At 41.9% G+C, this 15,605-nt stretch overlaps 1 protein-coding gene across 2 annotated transcripts; it reads left to right on the top strand.

Moving 5' to 3' along the window:
- Positions 1-278: 278 nt before the first annotated feature.
- Positions 279-15,542, top strand: VCF1 (VCP nuclear cofactor family member 1; the record flags this gene model as incomplete). Of its 2 annotated transcripts, XM_082860155.1 has the most annotated exons (3): positions 279-499; positions 4,748-4,847; positions 14,417-15,542. In XM_082860155.1, the coding sequence occupies 3 exons, from the start codon at positions 279-281 to the stop codon at positions 14,651-14,653; spliced, it is 558 nt and encodes a 185-aa protein (XP_082716281.1). In that variant the 3' UTR covers positions 14,654-15,542. The 2 variants fall into 2 exon arrangements, with proteins under 2 accessions (XP_082716281.1, XP_082716282.1); XM_082860156.1 differs by lacking the exon at positions 4,748-4,847.
- Positions 15,543-15,605: the final 63 nt, after the last annotated feature.

The raw sequence follows: 15,605 nt of genomic DNA, 5'->3' as shown, positions 1-15,605 counted from the left end.
TTTAAAAAAAATTGTGACCTCACAGGGATTTAACTCAAATACTTGTATCATATTATTCTGATACAGTTTAATTTAATTTAAACCTGGCTTGACTCTTAAGGTATCCCCGCTCGGCTGCGAACAGGCGAAAGCTCGGGCGACCTCTAACGAGGTCCTCTCTCCCAGAAGCTCCTGGTTGCTCCGAGCCCGCCTTTTCCTGTGGGCGGGGTTACCGGTCGGCGCCGCCGGGGTCGCACCACTGCGCAGCCGCGGGTGGGCGGTACCACGGCGGCTGCGACATGGGGGGGCGCGGATCAGACGCCGGAAGTAGAGGTGGTACGGGTCCCACAGAGGGGTACTCATCGCCGGCCGCTTCCACCGGAGCCGCGGTGAGAGCCAAGGCCCGAGGGTGTGGGCGTGGCGGCCGCCGGAACACAACACCCTCTGTTTTCTCTCTTCGCGGAGCGGCGCCGCGTCGCTCGCCTCCATCAGCTAACATGAGCGAGCGCCTCCGCCCCAGGTGAGACCGCAGGGGACCCTCTTCCTTTCCAGCCCCTCGCCGGTTGCTGTGTCTTGGCGGTTGGAGCCGAGGGGGCGCGTGACGCGGGGTCCGAGCAAGCGTGGGCCCGGCAGGTCTCCATCTGGGTGCTTTGCAGTCCGGGGGAGGAGGGGAGCGGGATGCGCGGGTGATCGGGTACCTGGTCCCTGGGGGCGCTGAAGGAGTGACTCCCCAGGGCCCAGGTTTCTCTCGACCCCATCTTTTCCCCCCATCTTTGCCTATTTGGAATGAAGTCTGATCGGTCCTGGAAGATAGACGATGGCCCTAAAGCTTCCCTGTCCTAAATTTAGGAGGGTAGGGGGATGGGAGGAATGTCTGATCTTCGAGAGAAGCCCCTAGGGCGTCTGTGAGAGGACGGGGCGGGGAGCTGGTCTCCCCAAGGTCAGAAAGAAGGCTTGGGCTTAACCCCGCAGCAGGAAAGGGTTAGGTTAGACCGAAGAACTTGTGTCCTGGGCGGTTGTGAACACAGAAGGGCCGAGGACCCAAAGTGGCTTGTGGATTCTCTCTCGGTTGTAGCAGTAAGAACAGGCAGGATTCTAAACTGTTGGGATACGGAGCCGTTTGACTCGGAAGGCGGGAGGTAGGATTATACCGTGATGCACTACTTTTTCTCCGAGCCTAGGCCCGGGTCTTAATTTAGGGGGTGTTATGATTCCTTGACACGGACGGAGGACAGTCCGGACCAAGCTGCGAGTTTTCTTTTTCTTTTTTTCCCTTTATTTCCCCCTGTAAACAGGTGGGGAGGAGAAAGTTGGGATTGTACCCCAGAATGAAGAGGATCGGCTTTATTCGAAATTAGAAAAATCCCTCATCCTGGAGTTTGAACTGAAAACTGTAGATCAGCAAGTTCAGTCTTTCATATTTGTGATGAGGAAAGAGATTTAGAGAGCGCAGTGGGTCTTTCTAGGTTCACTGCTCTTTTCCTTTATTCTGTAAAATCTCAGTGAGGCTTAAGTGAATAAGATAGGATTGCCTTGGTAGATTATGCTGGATCTTTTCTTGTCTTTCTGTGTTTCCATTGGCTTTGAATGTAATTGACCGTCTTTCCACAAGGACCCTACTCTGGAGCATGGTAAATTCATGGCATTGAGATTCTCGTAAGCACCCTGAAGTTATTTGGGCCAATAGCGAAAATCTAGGGTTCTCCAAACTTCTGCATATTGACTTGGGTCATGCAGTGAGTGGGGCATAAAGCCTCTATTTGTATATTAAAGAAGAGTGGACTAAATTTGAAATTAGGGGCCAGGTGTACCAACTTGCTACTGGAATTAGTCACAGGATCCTTAGGTACGGTAAGCCTGATCTAACTGCCATTTTTTTCCTTCCCAAACCCAGTTCGTACTTCCAGTAGTCCCTTGGTGTGTCTCACATATCTGAAAAAGTCGAAATATTTCTTAGCAAAATATTTCTTTTATTCTGTGCTATATACACGGGTAATCTGAATGTGTTTATACTAGTAACAGATTCTTTTTATCTAGTTCACACAATCTCAACATGGTAACTTCTTTACTATAAAATAAGTCATTTGATTTGGCAGGGTTTTCTCTGCACCCGTGTGTCGTGGAGTATGATGGACCAGCTCCAGCTGTCTTAGCATCTCCAAGTCAGTTCTGGTCTCTGGATCTGTTTCCTCAACTTTAAGATGAAGGGTTGGTCTAAGACGGTGGTTTTTCAAACTGCAAGAGGGGTGGGTTTGTGGGAGGGAGGCTTCTACTTTAAAACAGATCCTTTATCTCTTATGGAAATAGAGGGATTTTTTTTTTTTTTTTTTGGTAGGACGTAAGAGTTCTGTTACTTTTTTTTTTTAAAAATTGAAAACCACTAGTCTCCGTACTCTAGGATTTCTTCTATGCTTGATCTCTAGGAGATGACAGGAAGATTGGAGAGAAATGAAATGAGGAAAAGTGATGTATTTCTGCCATCCTTAGAAGTAACAGGTGCTAAACAATAATCTGTAACTAGATGGCTAGGGAGAATGTAATCAGTTATAGGGTGGCTGCTCAAATTATAACCTGGTCTATGGCATTAATGTTAAAAGTTACAATCTGACTGATTGTGTGGAGGGGGTTAAGCATGAAGCTGTAGTTTTGACAATTATTAATGATGTTGTTGAAAGAGAAATGTTTCAAGGGTGAAATCTGCAAAGAGCTTAGAAAAAGGAGAATGAAGAAGAGGTAGGGCTCCTCCTTAATCTAGTGCTGCACAAAGAAGAGGACTCCCAGGGGGCCAAAGAGATGATTCTGGTACCTGGAGAAATCAACTGATTATGAGGCAGGGATATTTCATGAGACGTTCCCAGAGTTTAATTGAAATCTTCAAAACCAGCCTATCCTCTTGACATTCATAGTCTTGTCGCTAGAAAGATGTATCTTATCTCCCATTATAAAAGAGGAAATTGGAAAGTTTTGGTCAGGCTCTTGAGTTTGGTTAGAGTGACTCAGCAGCCCAGGCACAATCAGCTGTTGGCATACTGATAAAGGAGGAGTTTGGGGACCAACACGCTGTCATTTGAGGAGTTTCTCTTTGCGCGTCAGCTGGCCTTCCATCAGAAGGTGTGCTTTGTAAGTGGTCATATTAGAACGAACGTAGCAATTTCTTGGTTCAAGTAGCACATCCATTTAATAATGATTAAAACCTGATATTTATCTAGTTTTTAACCTCCAGTACTTCAGGATAAGATCTAATCCCCTGAGAGAAAGATAAGGAGATCTTATTTTATAAACAACTGAGTCTTAGAATGAGGTAAATGGTGTAGCCCTCTGCAGGTTGGTTAATGCTTTATCAAAACCGCACACCCATTATTTATCACTCCAAGTCTAAACTATCCATACTCGTTCATTAATAATGTTAGATGTATTCACAAGTACAGAGGATTGAGCTTGGGGTGATAACTTAAATTTTCTCTGATGTCCAGACCTCAACTCAGAGCCTTAGGGTTAAGGGCCTACCACAGTAAGCCACCCTACTCACATAGAAAGTATAACTGTATAGAAGATACTGTATGTTCAAATTCAGTACTTTCCAAAAAGCTCTTTTACCCTCTAGCTATAGAAACTTGAACCTTGAAAAGAGTTCATTATAATAGATTGTGCTGCTTTGTATAAATTGGCCTCTAGCCAGCACTGCCCAGTAGAATTTTCTACAGTGGTAGGAACATCCTATATCTTTGCGGTCCCATACAGTCGCCACTAGCTATGGGTAGCCACTGAGCACTGAAAGTGTAGCCAGCGTGATCGAGGAACTGGGTTTCAAATTTTATTTAATCTTAATTAATTTAAATTAACAAATATATCTTGTGGCTACTGTATTGGACAGCACAGTTCCATGTAATTTGACTTAAAACTATACCTCCTTTAATTTATTTCTGATTTCTAACTGGGGTTTGGAAGTCCTGATAGCACTTGATTCTTGCAAAGAAAACATATAAATTTTGTCTTTCTTGTACATCTCAGAACACTTGACTGAGAAATATGTGTGATTTTTCTTGAAACCTGGACATTTTAAGTGGCTGGTGCTACAATCGCACAGTAACAACCTGGTGAAGTAACTTCTCGTAATACCAGGTGGTGTAGCCGGAATAATCAAGTTAATGTGTCCAAGAGCAGCCTTTCCAGTGATTGTCCAGAAAAGTAATTTAATATGTTAGAGGGCAGAGAGGTTTTGTGTTAATGTGATAATTGGGGAAAACTCAGGGATGAAAGAAAATGAAAGATTAGAGTCTACCAGAACCTCTAATGCTCTTCCTGTGTAGCACCATTTTTATAAGGATTTTAAGTGTAAATAGGCAAAGGCAGTCACTCCTGTCTTAGATGTTGTCCTACGGACAGGAGTTAAATTAGGTAACTTGGAATCGTGGCTTCAGGAGATGTAGGAAAAGATCACATTAATTAGGTGGCGTTTGAGAGCTTAGTCCTTAATGTCTTCCTGATCTTATTTGTTCCCAGCAGGCGTTTCAAATTGTCAAGCTTTTTTTTTAGAAATGAGTTTTACTAATTTAAGCTCGACCATACTGCTGCTCTTTTATATTTTTGTTCTTCGTGCCTGGCGATGGTGTACTTCTAACTTTTTTTTACCTATTGGGATATCATATGATGATTTATCTTTTTTTAGGCAAGAGGGCAAATTTATATGTTGTCATGGTTTACAGTTGGAAGTGTCCAGAAGGTCAATTGTTGAATTTTTTTTTTTCTCCTTGTGATTTAATTTCAGGAAAAGGAGAAGGAATGGCAGTGAAGAAGACCACCATCTCCCCCCACAGACCAAAAGGAGTAGCAGGAACCCTGTCTTTCACGATTCCTGGGACACAGAGGTAGGAAGTGTGGTCCAGAGTATCTGCTGTTTTCATTGCTTGAGCTAAATAACCCAGTTACTTCCATGTAATTAAAATTTTTTTGAATAAAGAAAAGTGATCTTATTTGACTGCAGTGTTTTTAACCTCTTTTTTTTGAGTCATGGCCTTTTTTTTTTTTTTTTTGCAGTACAGAATACAGAAGCCAGCTTATTGTCTAATCGTTTCTAAACATTAATTGTCCTTAAGACAAGTATATTTTGCTGCTTCCATGTCTCTTAAAGATAAGCTTTCCATGTTTTTAAGAGAAACCATACAAGCATTCGGAATATATAATGTATGTGTATGCGAAGTCCTATTTTTAATTGTGTTTATGTTTTCATTATGTTGTTCTGAAAAGAGCACCTGTGGGAAGCAGAGTGGAGTGGGGGGAGGGGGGCAGGGCAAAGTTCAAACTTTGGTTTGAACTTTGGTTTCCTGGGTGCTGCAGTATGCCTCCTGTGCACTTGAGCACCTGGTCTGCAGTGGGGCAAGGAAGCTGACATTGAAGGGATGCTGCTATTAAATTATGCACCTAAAGATTTGACCCTCAACAGTTGTCACCTAAGAGAGAAACTCCTCAGTGGCAAAGATTCCTAAGCCCTAGTCTCATCACTTAAAGCAGAATTCCGTAGATCACAGTTCTTCCACAGCCAAAGTAATTTGTACTTTAATTAGTTCTCAGTAATAGGATTTGACCTATATATCCAGTCTTTACCAGAAATCCAAAGTAATTCCCTCAGGGAGAAAAAAAATCAGTAACTGTCATGTAGGTAATACTCAGGAGCAGCTGATACACCAGTGCAGACTAGATCCTTTTACATGGAGACTTAAATTTCTATAGCTTTTATCCTCCCTTTTAAATCTTCCTATCACCTTTTTTTTTCTTTGTTTTTTTTTTTTCTCCCTTAAGATTAACAGAAAAGTAATTGAGCTTTTGGTTAAACTAGGGAATCTCTTTTTTCTTTGGAAGAAAACCAAAGATTAGAGGCTGCCATGAACATCTAATGATAAAACTAACAGAATTGAGTCTCCATTATTCTTTTGAGTTATAAGACTATTCATTAAAAAGAGTATGCGGTGATTACTTTCACGGTATCACCCTGAATATTTCTTTTTTTTTTTTTTTTTTTTTTGCGGTACGCGGGCCTCTCACTGTTGTGGCCTCTCCCGTTGCGGAGCACAGGCTCCGGACGTGCAGGCTCAGCGGCCATGGCTCACGGGCCCAGCCGCTCCGCGGCATGTGGGATCTTCCCGGACCGGGGCACAAACCCGTGTCCCCTGCATTGGCAGGCGGACTCTCAACCACTGCGCCACCAGGGAAGCCCCTGAATATTTCTTTACTTGTGTCTGTATGTCAGTCCTGCTATATGATGTTTGCATTAGTTCAAAGGTACAGTAGATCTTTTTTGTATTGATCTTTTTTCCCTATATCTACAATTTTGATGTTTGAGAACAGGAGTATAAATTGTCATTTTTTAAAAAATCAAACATTTCTGATCTCTTATTTTGAGTAATACTCCTTAGTATTACAGTTTTGGTTTGTTTTAATTGCTGTTTGTAGAGAATGACCTTCACTCCCTAATACCTTTCTTCTTGTCACAGAAGAAAACAGTGTATTGTTATTCAACCTGTGGGTTCACATGTCTGGTTCTTACTTGTCCAAAGAAATTCAGTGGTTAAACCACTCTGTAATCATTAGTCTGAAGGATGGACTGGATTGCCCTTGTAATAAGTAACAGTCAATACAGGTACCTTTTACCTGTCACGGTAATCTGAACTCACCATTAGATCCCTCACGGGCGGCCGCGGCCCTCCGACCCTCCGTTTTAGCGCATTTACCGGCGTCTGGTGCTGTCGAGTAATGAGTCTTTTTTTTTTTTAATTAATTTTTATTGGAGTATAGTTCATTTACAATGTTGTGTTAGTTTCTGCTGTACAGCAAAGTGATTCAGTTGTACATACACATATATCCACTTTTGAAAAATTCTGTTCCCATATAGGTCATTAGAGTATTGAGTATAGTTCCCTGTGCTGTACAGTAGATTCTTATTAGTTATCCCTTTTATATATAGTAATGTGTTTATGTCAACCCCAGTCTCCCAATTTATCCCTCCCCCTCCCCTCGAGTAATGAGTCTGAGTGAACCCAGGGAGAACTAGAGCAGCAAAAGGCAGGGGAAGACTTTAAAATGGAAAGTTAACTACTGAATAATTGACTCGTGACCACTGGAGTAGATCATTATGTTTATAGCATAAAAATATCCAGTTTAGGGACATTTGGCTGCTTGTTGACAATTGTGTATAAAGGGGGAAATAATAAAACATGTCATTACTAGTGGATTCTTAATTTCATTAATTTACATGACAAAGTGTATTGTTAATGAAAACAGTATCTTTTAATTCTAAGGTAGGGCCAACGGGGTAAGTTTCCTTAAGAGACTAAGTTAAGAGGAGCCATTTTCTGTGTCTTTATTTTATTATTATTTTTTAAAAATTTATTTTATTTATTTATTTATTTATTTATTTTTGGCTGTGTTGGGTCTTCGTTGCTGCGCGTGGGCTCTCTCTAGTTGTTGTGAGAGAGGGCCACTCTTCGTTGTGGTGCGCAGGCTTCTCATTGCAGAGGCTTGTCTTGTTGCGGAGCACGGGATCTAGGCGCGCGGGCCTCAGTAGTTGCAGCACGCAGGCTCGGTAGTTGTGGCTCGCGGGCTGTAGAGCGCAGGCTCAATAGTTGTGGCGCACAGGCTTAGTTGCTCCACGGCATGTGGGATCTTCCCGGACCAGGGCTTAAACCCATGTCCCCTGCATTGGCAGGTGGATTCTTAACCACTGCGCCACCAGGGAAGCCCCTCCCATGTCTTTCTTGAGATACTTAAGTTTAGAATGTTTTTCTTGTAACATAAAGAACTTTCATTTGGAAGTTTATTTTCATTGTAAGAGAGATTTAAAACTGTCATTTATAATTAATTTCCAGAACTCACCTTTTTCTCCTAAACGTGATAACATTGGCAAGTACTGGGAAATAAGACACGAGGTGTTTGAATTGTTTCGAACTGTGCCACAAGTAAGTCATGTTTATCTGTAAAATGGAGATAGTATGGGCCTCTTTTTTTCCTAGATTCTAGGAAGCTGAAGAACGTGAACTGAAGAATGTGAACCGACTTGCCAGATGAGTTATGTAAAGAGAAACTTTGAATCTACTTGTACATTTTCTTCCTGTCAGTTTGGTGGTTATTATGATCTCTACTTTTCAGATGGAAAAATTGGGGCACAGAACAATAAAGTTCCTTGCCCAAAGATACATAGCTGGTGAGAGGCAGACTGGGGAGCCCCAGAGTCTGAGTGTGAGCTACGGGCTCCTGCCCACGGTGTGTGCCGCCTCCCAGAAGACAGATCGGAAGCTCTGAGGGACTTTGCTACGTATACCCAGGGCCACTAGGTTCTAGACTTCTCTTGAATCATAGGAACAGAGAAGAATAATTTTCCTCCCTCTGTCTTTTAGCTGGAAAATATTTTTCTGAGTAAATGCTGTGACATGGTATTAGCTGGAAAGTAGTTTTAGATTTCTAGCTACAAAAAGTAAGGAAATTGGGGTCTAGTGGTTTTTTTCATGACTCGAATCTGTGTTTGCATTGAAGATCTTGAATTTTAACTCCAGTGACTTAAGTTTAATGCCTTGTGAGCCTTAGGATACTGGTTTTTAAATTGAGATATAATTACAGGTATAGGAATAAAAAGGTTTTTTGAAAGGCATTCTAGATGATTCCTGGTAGTTAATGTCTAAGGCAGGTTCGTTTTTCTCTCTGGTGAGCATGGAGTGAAGTGATTTGTCACTCTGCATCTTCCTGTTGGGTCCTTTACAACGGTAGCTCCCTTCCCTGACCTCAGACAGTTATTGGATGGGTAAAAACTAGCTAGATTTAACTTATTTAAATCCATTTTCTTAGGCTGGCCGTTTTGGTTTGAATTGTAGCTTCACTTGTAGGAATAATGCTCTTTATTTTGAGCTTGAATATCTACAAATTACATTAGACACTTCCAGTAAATCTGGCTTCTGGTATGCAGGTATATGCCTTACAAGAAGTACTGCTACCTGAGTGAACAAAAGCAGTACCTTTTTCAAATACAAAGACCCCAACTTTTTAAAAATACCTTTAACTTACCAAGACCGTTTTGACTTTTTAGATCACTACGAAGTAACAGCAAGTAGAGAGCGAGATGATGTGGAAGTAAAACAGAGGTGGCTTAATTGGAACAGCCTCTGTCTTTTTTCTTGTCTCTACTAGAAGGGAAAATCTTCGATGGCATGACTCTAAAATCCCAAGGGTATTCTTAGTTGGCGTGTAGAGGCATGGCAGATAAAAGCATTGCAGAACCAGGGGAAGCCATGTATCATTAAAATTAGGATTCTATAAATCCATTTGTTTTAACTGATAAGAATTGGCAGTATGTTAGGTGATTTTTTTTTTTTAAAGCACTGAATTTAGATGACCCTGGGAATATTTTGCATAATTTTTAAAGAAGGTATTTTAACACTCTTTGTTTTTGTTCATTCTCATCATTAATCTGTCCTAGTAGTAGGACCAGCCTAACAGACAAAACTGTTTTGGCAGATTCTGGGGTAAGGTGTTAAGGTTGTGTGTTTAAAACCCTGTAGCAAATTAACTCTGAAATTAACTTCTCAAAAGGTCCATTCAAATGCAGGAACAGTCCTTTCAAAAGTTAACCCAATTTGTAGTGTCCGTCTTTAGAAACTTTGCTCACAGTTCAAGTCCTTGAAATATTTGTAATATGTTGCATCAACTCACAGCAAGAAAAGCCACCCCAAGCAGTTTCATATTGAACCTGAACGTTATCTGTTTAGTAATGAGAATACATACCTGTTTTTAGGCAGAAACTTCAAACAGATGATGTGGTCCAATTTTATCTTGTAAGGATATGCCATTTACTCATTGACACAAAAAAGTGACCACCTGTATTTTCTTCCCGTGCACATTTAGAAAGTGGTTTTAATTAGCCCACTGAATGCATTTGGAGTCTTATGGTCTCACTGGTATTAGCAGATCTGGAGCTCTCTTAAATCATTGGGCACTTCGGAAGCACAGAGTTTTACATTAGAAGCTCTGATAGACTTGGCTAGGATCATCCCTTGCACTTAATTCAGATTCTGCAGTGGCCGTAGGGTGAACTTCACTCTGACTCCAGGGATGGACTGTGTAATACAACGAGCAAGATTTCTGTTTTCGTTTGAGGCTCACGTAAATTTAAAAGCACCACTGGATGGGGAGATGGATGTGAGGGGAAGCTGGGGCTTGAAAGGAAATAAAACACGCTGTTGATCTGCTTTTCTAACTAACAGGAAGCATCCAGCTCTAGGTAATAAGTGTACATACACTCTGGCTCTCTTTTTATGAAGCAGAGACTCAGTAACAATCCCACCTGGGGGACTTTCTAAAGGTTATTAGTAGAAAGTGTCTTTAGAGCTATTTTATTTCTGCCATGGGTGTAAATGGGCTCTCTCTTAAACTGACTTCGCACCCTGGGAAAACAAAATTCAGGGCAGGCCTAGCTGAGGGGTCAGGAGCTCTGTATGATTTGAGCCCTTGGGACCAAGAAAGTGAACTTCAGCGTGCCTGCCCTCTGCCCCATGATTTATGTATATTCTTTCTGCTAAAGACAGTGCGTGTTCTTCTGCCTTTATCTGGTCTACCTTCTCTCAAGACTCCTGAAAGCTCTTTCGAATGCTTCTCCCTTCTCTTCGTCTCTGCCCCCCAAGCAATCTGATACAGAGAGGCTCCACTAAGCAGGGGAAATACGATCTTTTCCATCTCGAGTTTTTTGGTTTTATAAGACAAAACGATTTACTTCTTCATACATCTTAAGGCTCTGATAGAGACTTAAAATTTGGTTTTATGCTTTTAGGGTTAAAAGGAAATAATGGTCTTTCCTTTATCCTACAAAGTTAGACCACTTTGATGGCTGACAGCGTTAAGACCCATTTCAGTAACTTTCAAACTTTTTGACCCGGTCCCACAGAAATGCCATATTTTGTGACCCAGTACATACCAAATATACTTGTGCATCACAAGAGAAGTTTCACAGAACAATCACCCTTAGCACGTTGCACTGCTTGCTTTTATTCTGCTGGTTGCTGCTTGGCCATCCGTAGATGGTGAGATATTCCCTAAAGCCCCTCGATAATGCCAAGACCCGTCTGAGTGGGGTGAAAATAGGAACCAGTGCACCTTTGAAAGAGATGTATTGTTCTTACCTTTAATGACAGTAGGGTGTAATGTTTTATGTGTATTAAAATAACGTGTGCAGTGCGTTCGCCCAGACTCCCAGGTTCTGTAAGGTTCCCTCTCCTTAGTCTAAGAGCACCATCGGCCTGCTGTCTGCCACAGTCAGCTGAAGCAGTTCAGGGGTTCTTAAGCTGTCACGGGAGGCAAACAGCCTTCCTAAAATCTTACAGTGTCAGTGTTTTCCGTAAGTCTCAGTCTTGAAGCTACGAGTGACTGGAGACCTTACTCTCTTTTGTAGTAGCACTCTTTAGTTCTCTTACTCATGACTGTATTTTGCCCTCAAAAGAAGTATTTTTTGTAGAAGCTATAGAAAATAAAGTTTTTTTAAAAAGTAGGAGGTCCAAATTCTAAATATTTTGGCATGTATATCCTTCCAGAGTATTTTTGGTGTACATATATGTATACAGTAAAGAAAACACTTTAAAAACCAGTGGACCTACTATACGTTGTTTTGTAACCTATAAAAAAGATGTTAAAGATCTCTTTCTACCTTGGTGTATGTACATCTCTTATCCTCACTGTTACCAGCAGAATAGAATTTCATCGTTACGGATTATAATTCATGTATTACACTTTATATACATATACCATAGTTTAACCAGTTTCCCTATTTTTATTTTATTTTTTTATTATTTTTTAAAATACATTTATTTATTTAATTTTACTTTTGGCTGCGTTGGGTCTTTGTTGCTGTGCGCGGGCTTTCTCTAGTTGCTGCGAGCGGGGGCTACTCTTCGTTGCGGTGCGCGGGCTTCTCACTGCGGTGGTTTCTCTTGTTGCGGAGCATGGGCTTTAGGCACGCAGGCTCAGTAGTTGTGGCTTGCGGGCTCTAGAGCGCAGGTTCAGTGGTTATGGCGCATGGGCTTAGTTGCTCCGCGGCATGTGAGATCTTCCCAGACCAGGGCTCGAACCCGTGTCCCCTGCATTGGCAGGCGGATTCTTAACCACTGCGCCACTAGGGAAGTCGCAGTTTCCCTATTTTTAGACATTTAGGTTGTTTCCCATTTTTAGCTATTATAAACAGGGCCACACTAAACAGTTTTATACATGTCTTTAAAAATCTGAGTTACAAGATACTTAAAATGGACTAGAAATTGCAGGTGTATTTATCTCCCTTTCTCTCCTTTTCAACAGTTATTGTACAGCAATCTTTTTTAACCTGTTTATTTTAAAGAATTTTTATCTTTTCTCAGAATAGTGTCACCTTTGCTGTTACAGTGTGAGGTAAATATAATTTGAGATGGAAACTTGACTTACTAGAAACTGCTTCTAGTTCTTGCCTTAATTTTCAGACAGTACCTGTAACGAGAAACAGGAAAGAAAACAGACTGAGAGGAGACAGAGTGCTCTGTGCTGTGGGCCTCCTACCCAGTGTGGTGACCTGCTCGTCACCGAGTAGCAGCCTTGCCGGCTGTGCCAGCGGCAGTTCTAGCTGATTCTGTGCTAGGTTAGGGGAGGCTTTTATGGAACACAGCTTTTGTTTTTGAATTGGCTTTCACTTAAGTCTTTAAGTAAATGTAATTGCTGCTGCTGTTAACCCTGCCATCTGACCTTATTCAGCCCATTATAATGCTTTCATCAATTTTGTTTTTAAGAAGATAGATAGGTTGTCTCCTGCTACCTGGGGGCAGTGGGCTAAGTGACCTGTTAAGTGTAAGTGCCTTACACTGACAAATGACCTATGGACCATGATAATTCTTGGTTTAAGTGTTAAGACTGGATGCCTTTCGTGAACATTGCTTTCTTTGCCATCTTAGATAAGTTTATTTATGTACATATTGTTTATGTACACATTGTTAGGTATAACTTTTGATCAAAAAATGGATAGAACTAGTATTTTAAGAATCATTTTTAAAGTATCTATGTAGAAACAACATTTTATTTATACATTTACTTTTATAATGAAAATAGATAATAACCACATTGCAAAAAGTTGCAGTAAAGGGTAGAAAAAATCACTAACTGTAACCCCTCCGTTTTGACCTAACTACTGTGACCTGCTTCTTGCCAGTCTTTTCCCTTACATGTAGATTTCACACGGTCGTAAGCAGGCATTTCAAAACCAGTGTTTTTGTATAAACGAATATAAATTTAGAAGTATCAAAGGGTAAAAATTTTAAAAAGTTATACACCAGATCATTAACCTCTAGAATTCTAAATGTCTCATGCATTGATTCCTTCCAGCACAATATCGTGTTGAGTTGTAAATAGAGAAGTGTGCTGTTAATCAAGTTTTTGGGGTTGCCATTTATTAGAAATAGTCAAAGACTGTAATTCGGAAAAGGATCCATCCTTACATTGCCTTCCCTCTGAAGATCCTCGCATCGGAAGGAAGGAGATTTCTGAGAGTGACTCTTACCAGGGAACTCTGAGTAGCCTCTTCAAGATGACTAAGACACCAAGTAACATTAGGGATATTAAACAGAAAATTAGGCACATCTGTGCACGTGTGCACATGCGTACACATAGCGAACTGCAAAAATGCTAATATAACTCTACAAGAAGTATATTCAAGTCCTTCAGGATAGTACAAACTACTAGGTATAAAATAAGCTACAAGGATATATTGTTCAACACAGGGAGTATAGCCAATATTTTATAATAACTATAACTGAGGTATATAACCTTTAGAAATTGTGAATCAGTATATTGCACGCCTGTAACTTATATTGTACGGCAACTATACTTCAATTAAAAAAAAAGTCTTTCAGGCTACGTGTTCTGCCTTCAGAGAGTATGGTTTTGTGCCCATGAGATGATAACCACAAAGTTGTCAAAATTTTCACTTGTGCCCAGAAGCCACCTTACTTGTTACGAGGGCACCTGTTTCATACCCTGTACCAATGACTGATGCTTCCCTCTGGAGGCTGAGAACCCCCTTCTGTGATTATTGGAAATGATGGGAACGCGTGGTAGAAGCACGCAGGGGAGATGCGTAAAGGAATGAAGACGTAGCGGAAGGGATTCGCGGTCGGGGGGCCACGCTGGAGTCCGGACCCTGCCTCTTCCTGGGGGGGTGTGTTGGGTCATCGCCCCACTTGACTTCGCGGGTAGGTGTGAGGCCAGAATGAAGTATCTTAGTGAAAATGCTTTGTAAGCTCTAAAGCCCAGTGTGTGTTTTCATGTTGATCCTCCTCAAACTGAGTAGGAAAACAGTCCTAAAGAGGGTATTTGAAGTTAACCCCCGTTAAGCTCCTAAGCCCCGAACAGCCTAACTGTGATGCCGTGTCTTTTTCCCCCGTTCCAGTCTTCAAGCAGTGACAGTGGCGGGAGCAGCGGCAGCAGCAGCAGCATCAACAGCCCGGACCGGGCCAGCGCGCCGGAGAGCGGCTCAAGCCACCCCACCGCCCGGTCCAGCCCCCACGGCCCGCAGCCCGCGCCCGTGCCGTCCGCGCTGTGCCAAAGCCCGTACTTCCACATCAACCAGACCCTGAAGGAGGCCCACTTTCACAGCCTGCAGCACCGAGGACGGCCTCCCACATGACGTGCCGGCACTTTCTTGCCTTCTGTGAAGGGACCGCGCTGCGCAGATTTGATATTTCAACTTAACGATGTTTTAAAAAAAATTGCACAAAAAGATGCCTGTTGGCTTTTCAGTCTATATTTGAAATAACAGGTTAACAGGCCGTTGTTTACTTGTGGTTTTGCTGCACTATTGCGATTTCAAAGGGGCTTTGAAGCAGTTTTTTATAGGATTCTTTTGAGGGTGGGTATGAAATCCAGGGCAAGTCAACAGTAGGAGGAAATCTCATCTGCGTGTTGAATCCATAGTTTGTCCAAGTCAGACTGATTTCCAGATCTGTCACTTAGAAATTCTACTTTCTGTTAAAAGGCCTTTTCATTTTGCGGGATCTTCAATTTTTTAAATTCAATAAACTAGTAAAGAGTATCTACTTTCCATGAAAAAACCTAAGTTTTTTTCCAAAACATAGAAAGCTTGATTCAGTCTTGCACTGAAATTGCCATGCTACCTCTTAGTATGTAGGTGTCCTGTTGAAAGTACTCCGTCCTCTGTGACAGGAGAACCACCAGATTGCAGTCAGACTGTATGATAAAGTCAGCACCTGCCCTGATAACCGTCCTCTCTCTGTTATATATTTGTATTTCCAGAGAGAAGGTCTCTCAGACCCTTGGATCCCCAGATAAACTTGTTACCGTTATTCCTCCAGAGCCTACATCTCAGACTTAGAAAACACTGCTCAGTTCGGACAGTCAAGGAATACGTAAATGACTTTGTCTTATTCACAGACTTGTCCAGCAGCAGCCTGTGTGTGCTCTCTGATAATCCCGCCTTGTAGTGTCGAGAATTAAGGCACTGGTGAAGGCTGACACAGTGTAAGCTCTCTGAACTGGCGTCTGAAGTCACAAGTGTTGTGAAACTATTGGACAAGGGTTCACTTTATGCTTAAAGTAACCCCCAACGGGAACCAGGGGGC

The sequence above is a fragment of the Leucopleurus acutus genome (assembly GCF_964270905.1).
Source record: "Leucopleurus acutus genome assembly, chromosome: 19".
NCBI lineage: Eukaryota > Metazoa > Chordata > Mammalia > Artiodactyla > Delphinidae > Leucopleurus > Leucopleurus acutus.
This window is presented reverse-complemented; position numbering and strand designations above follow the sequence as displayed.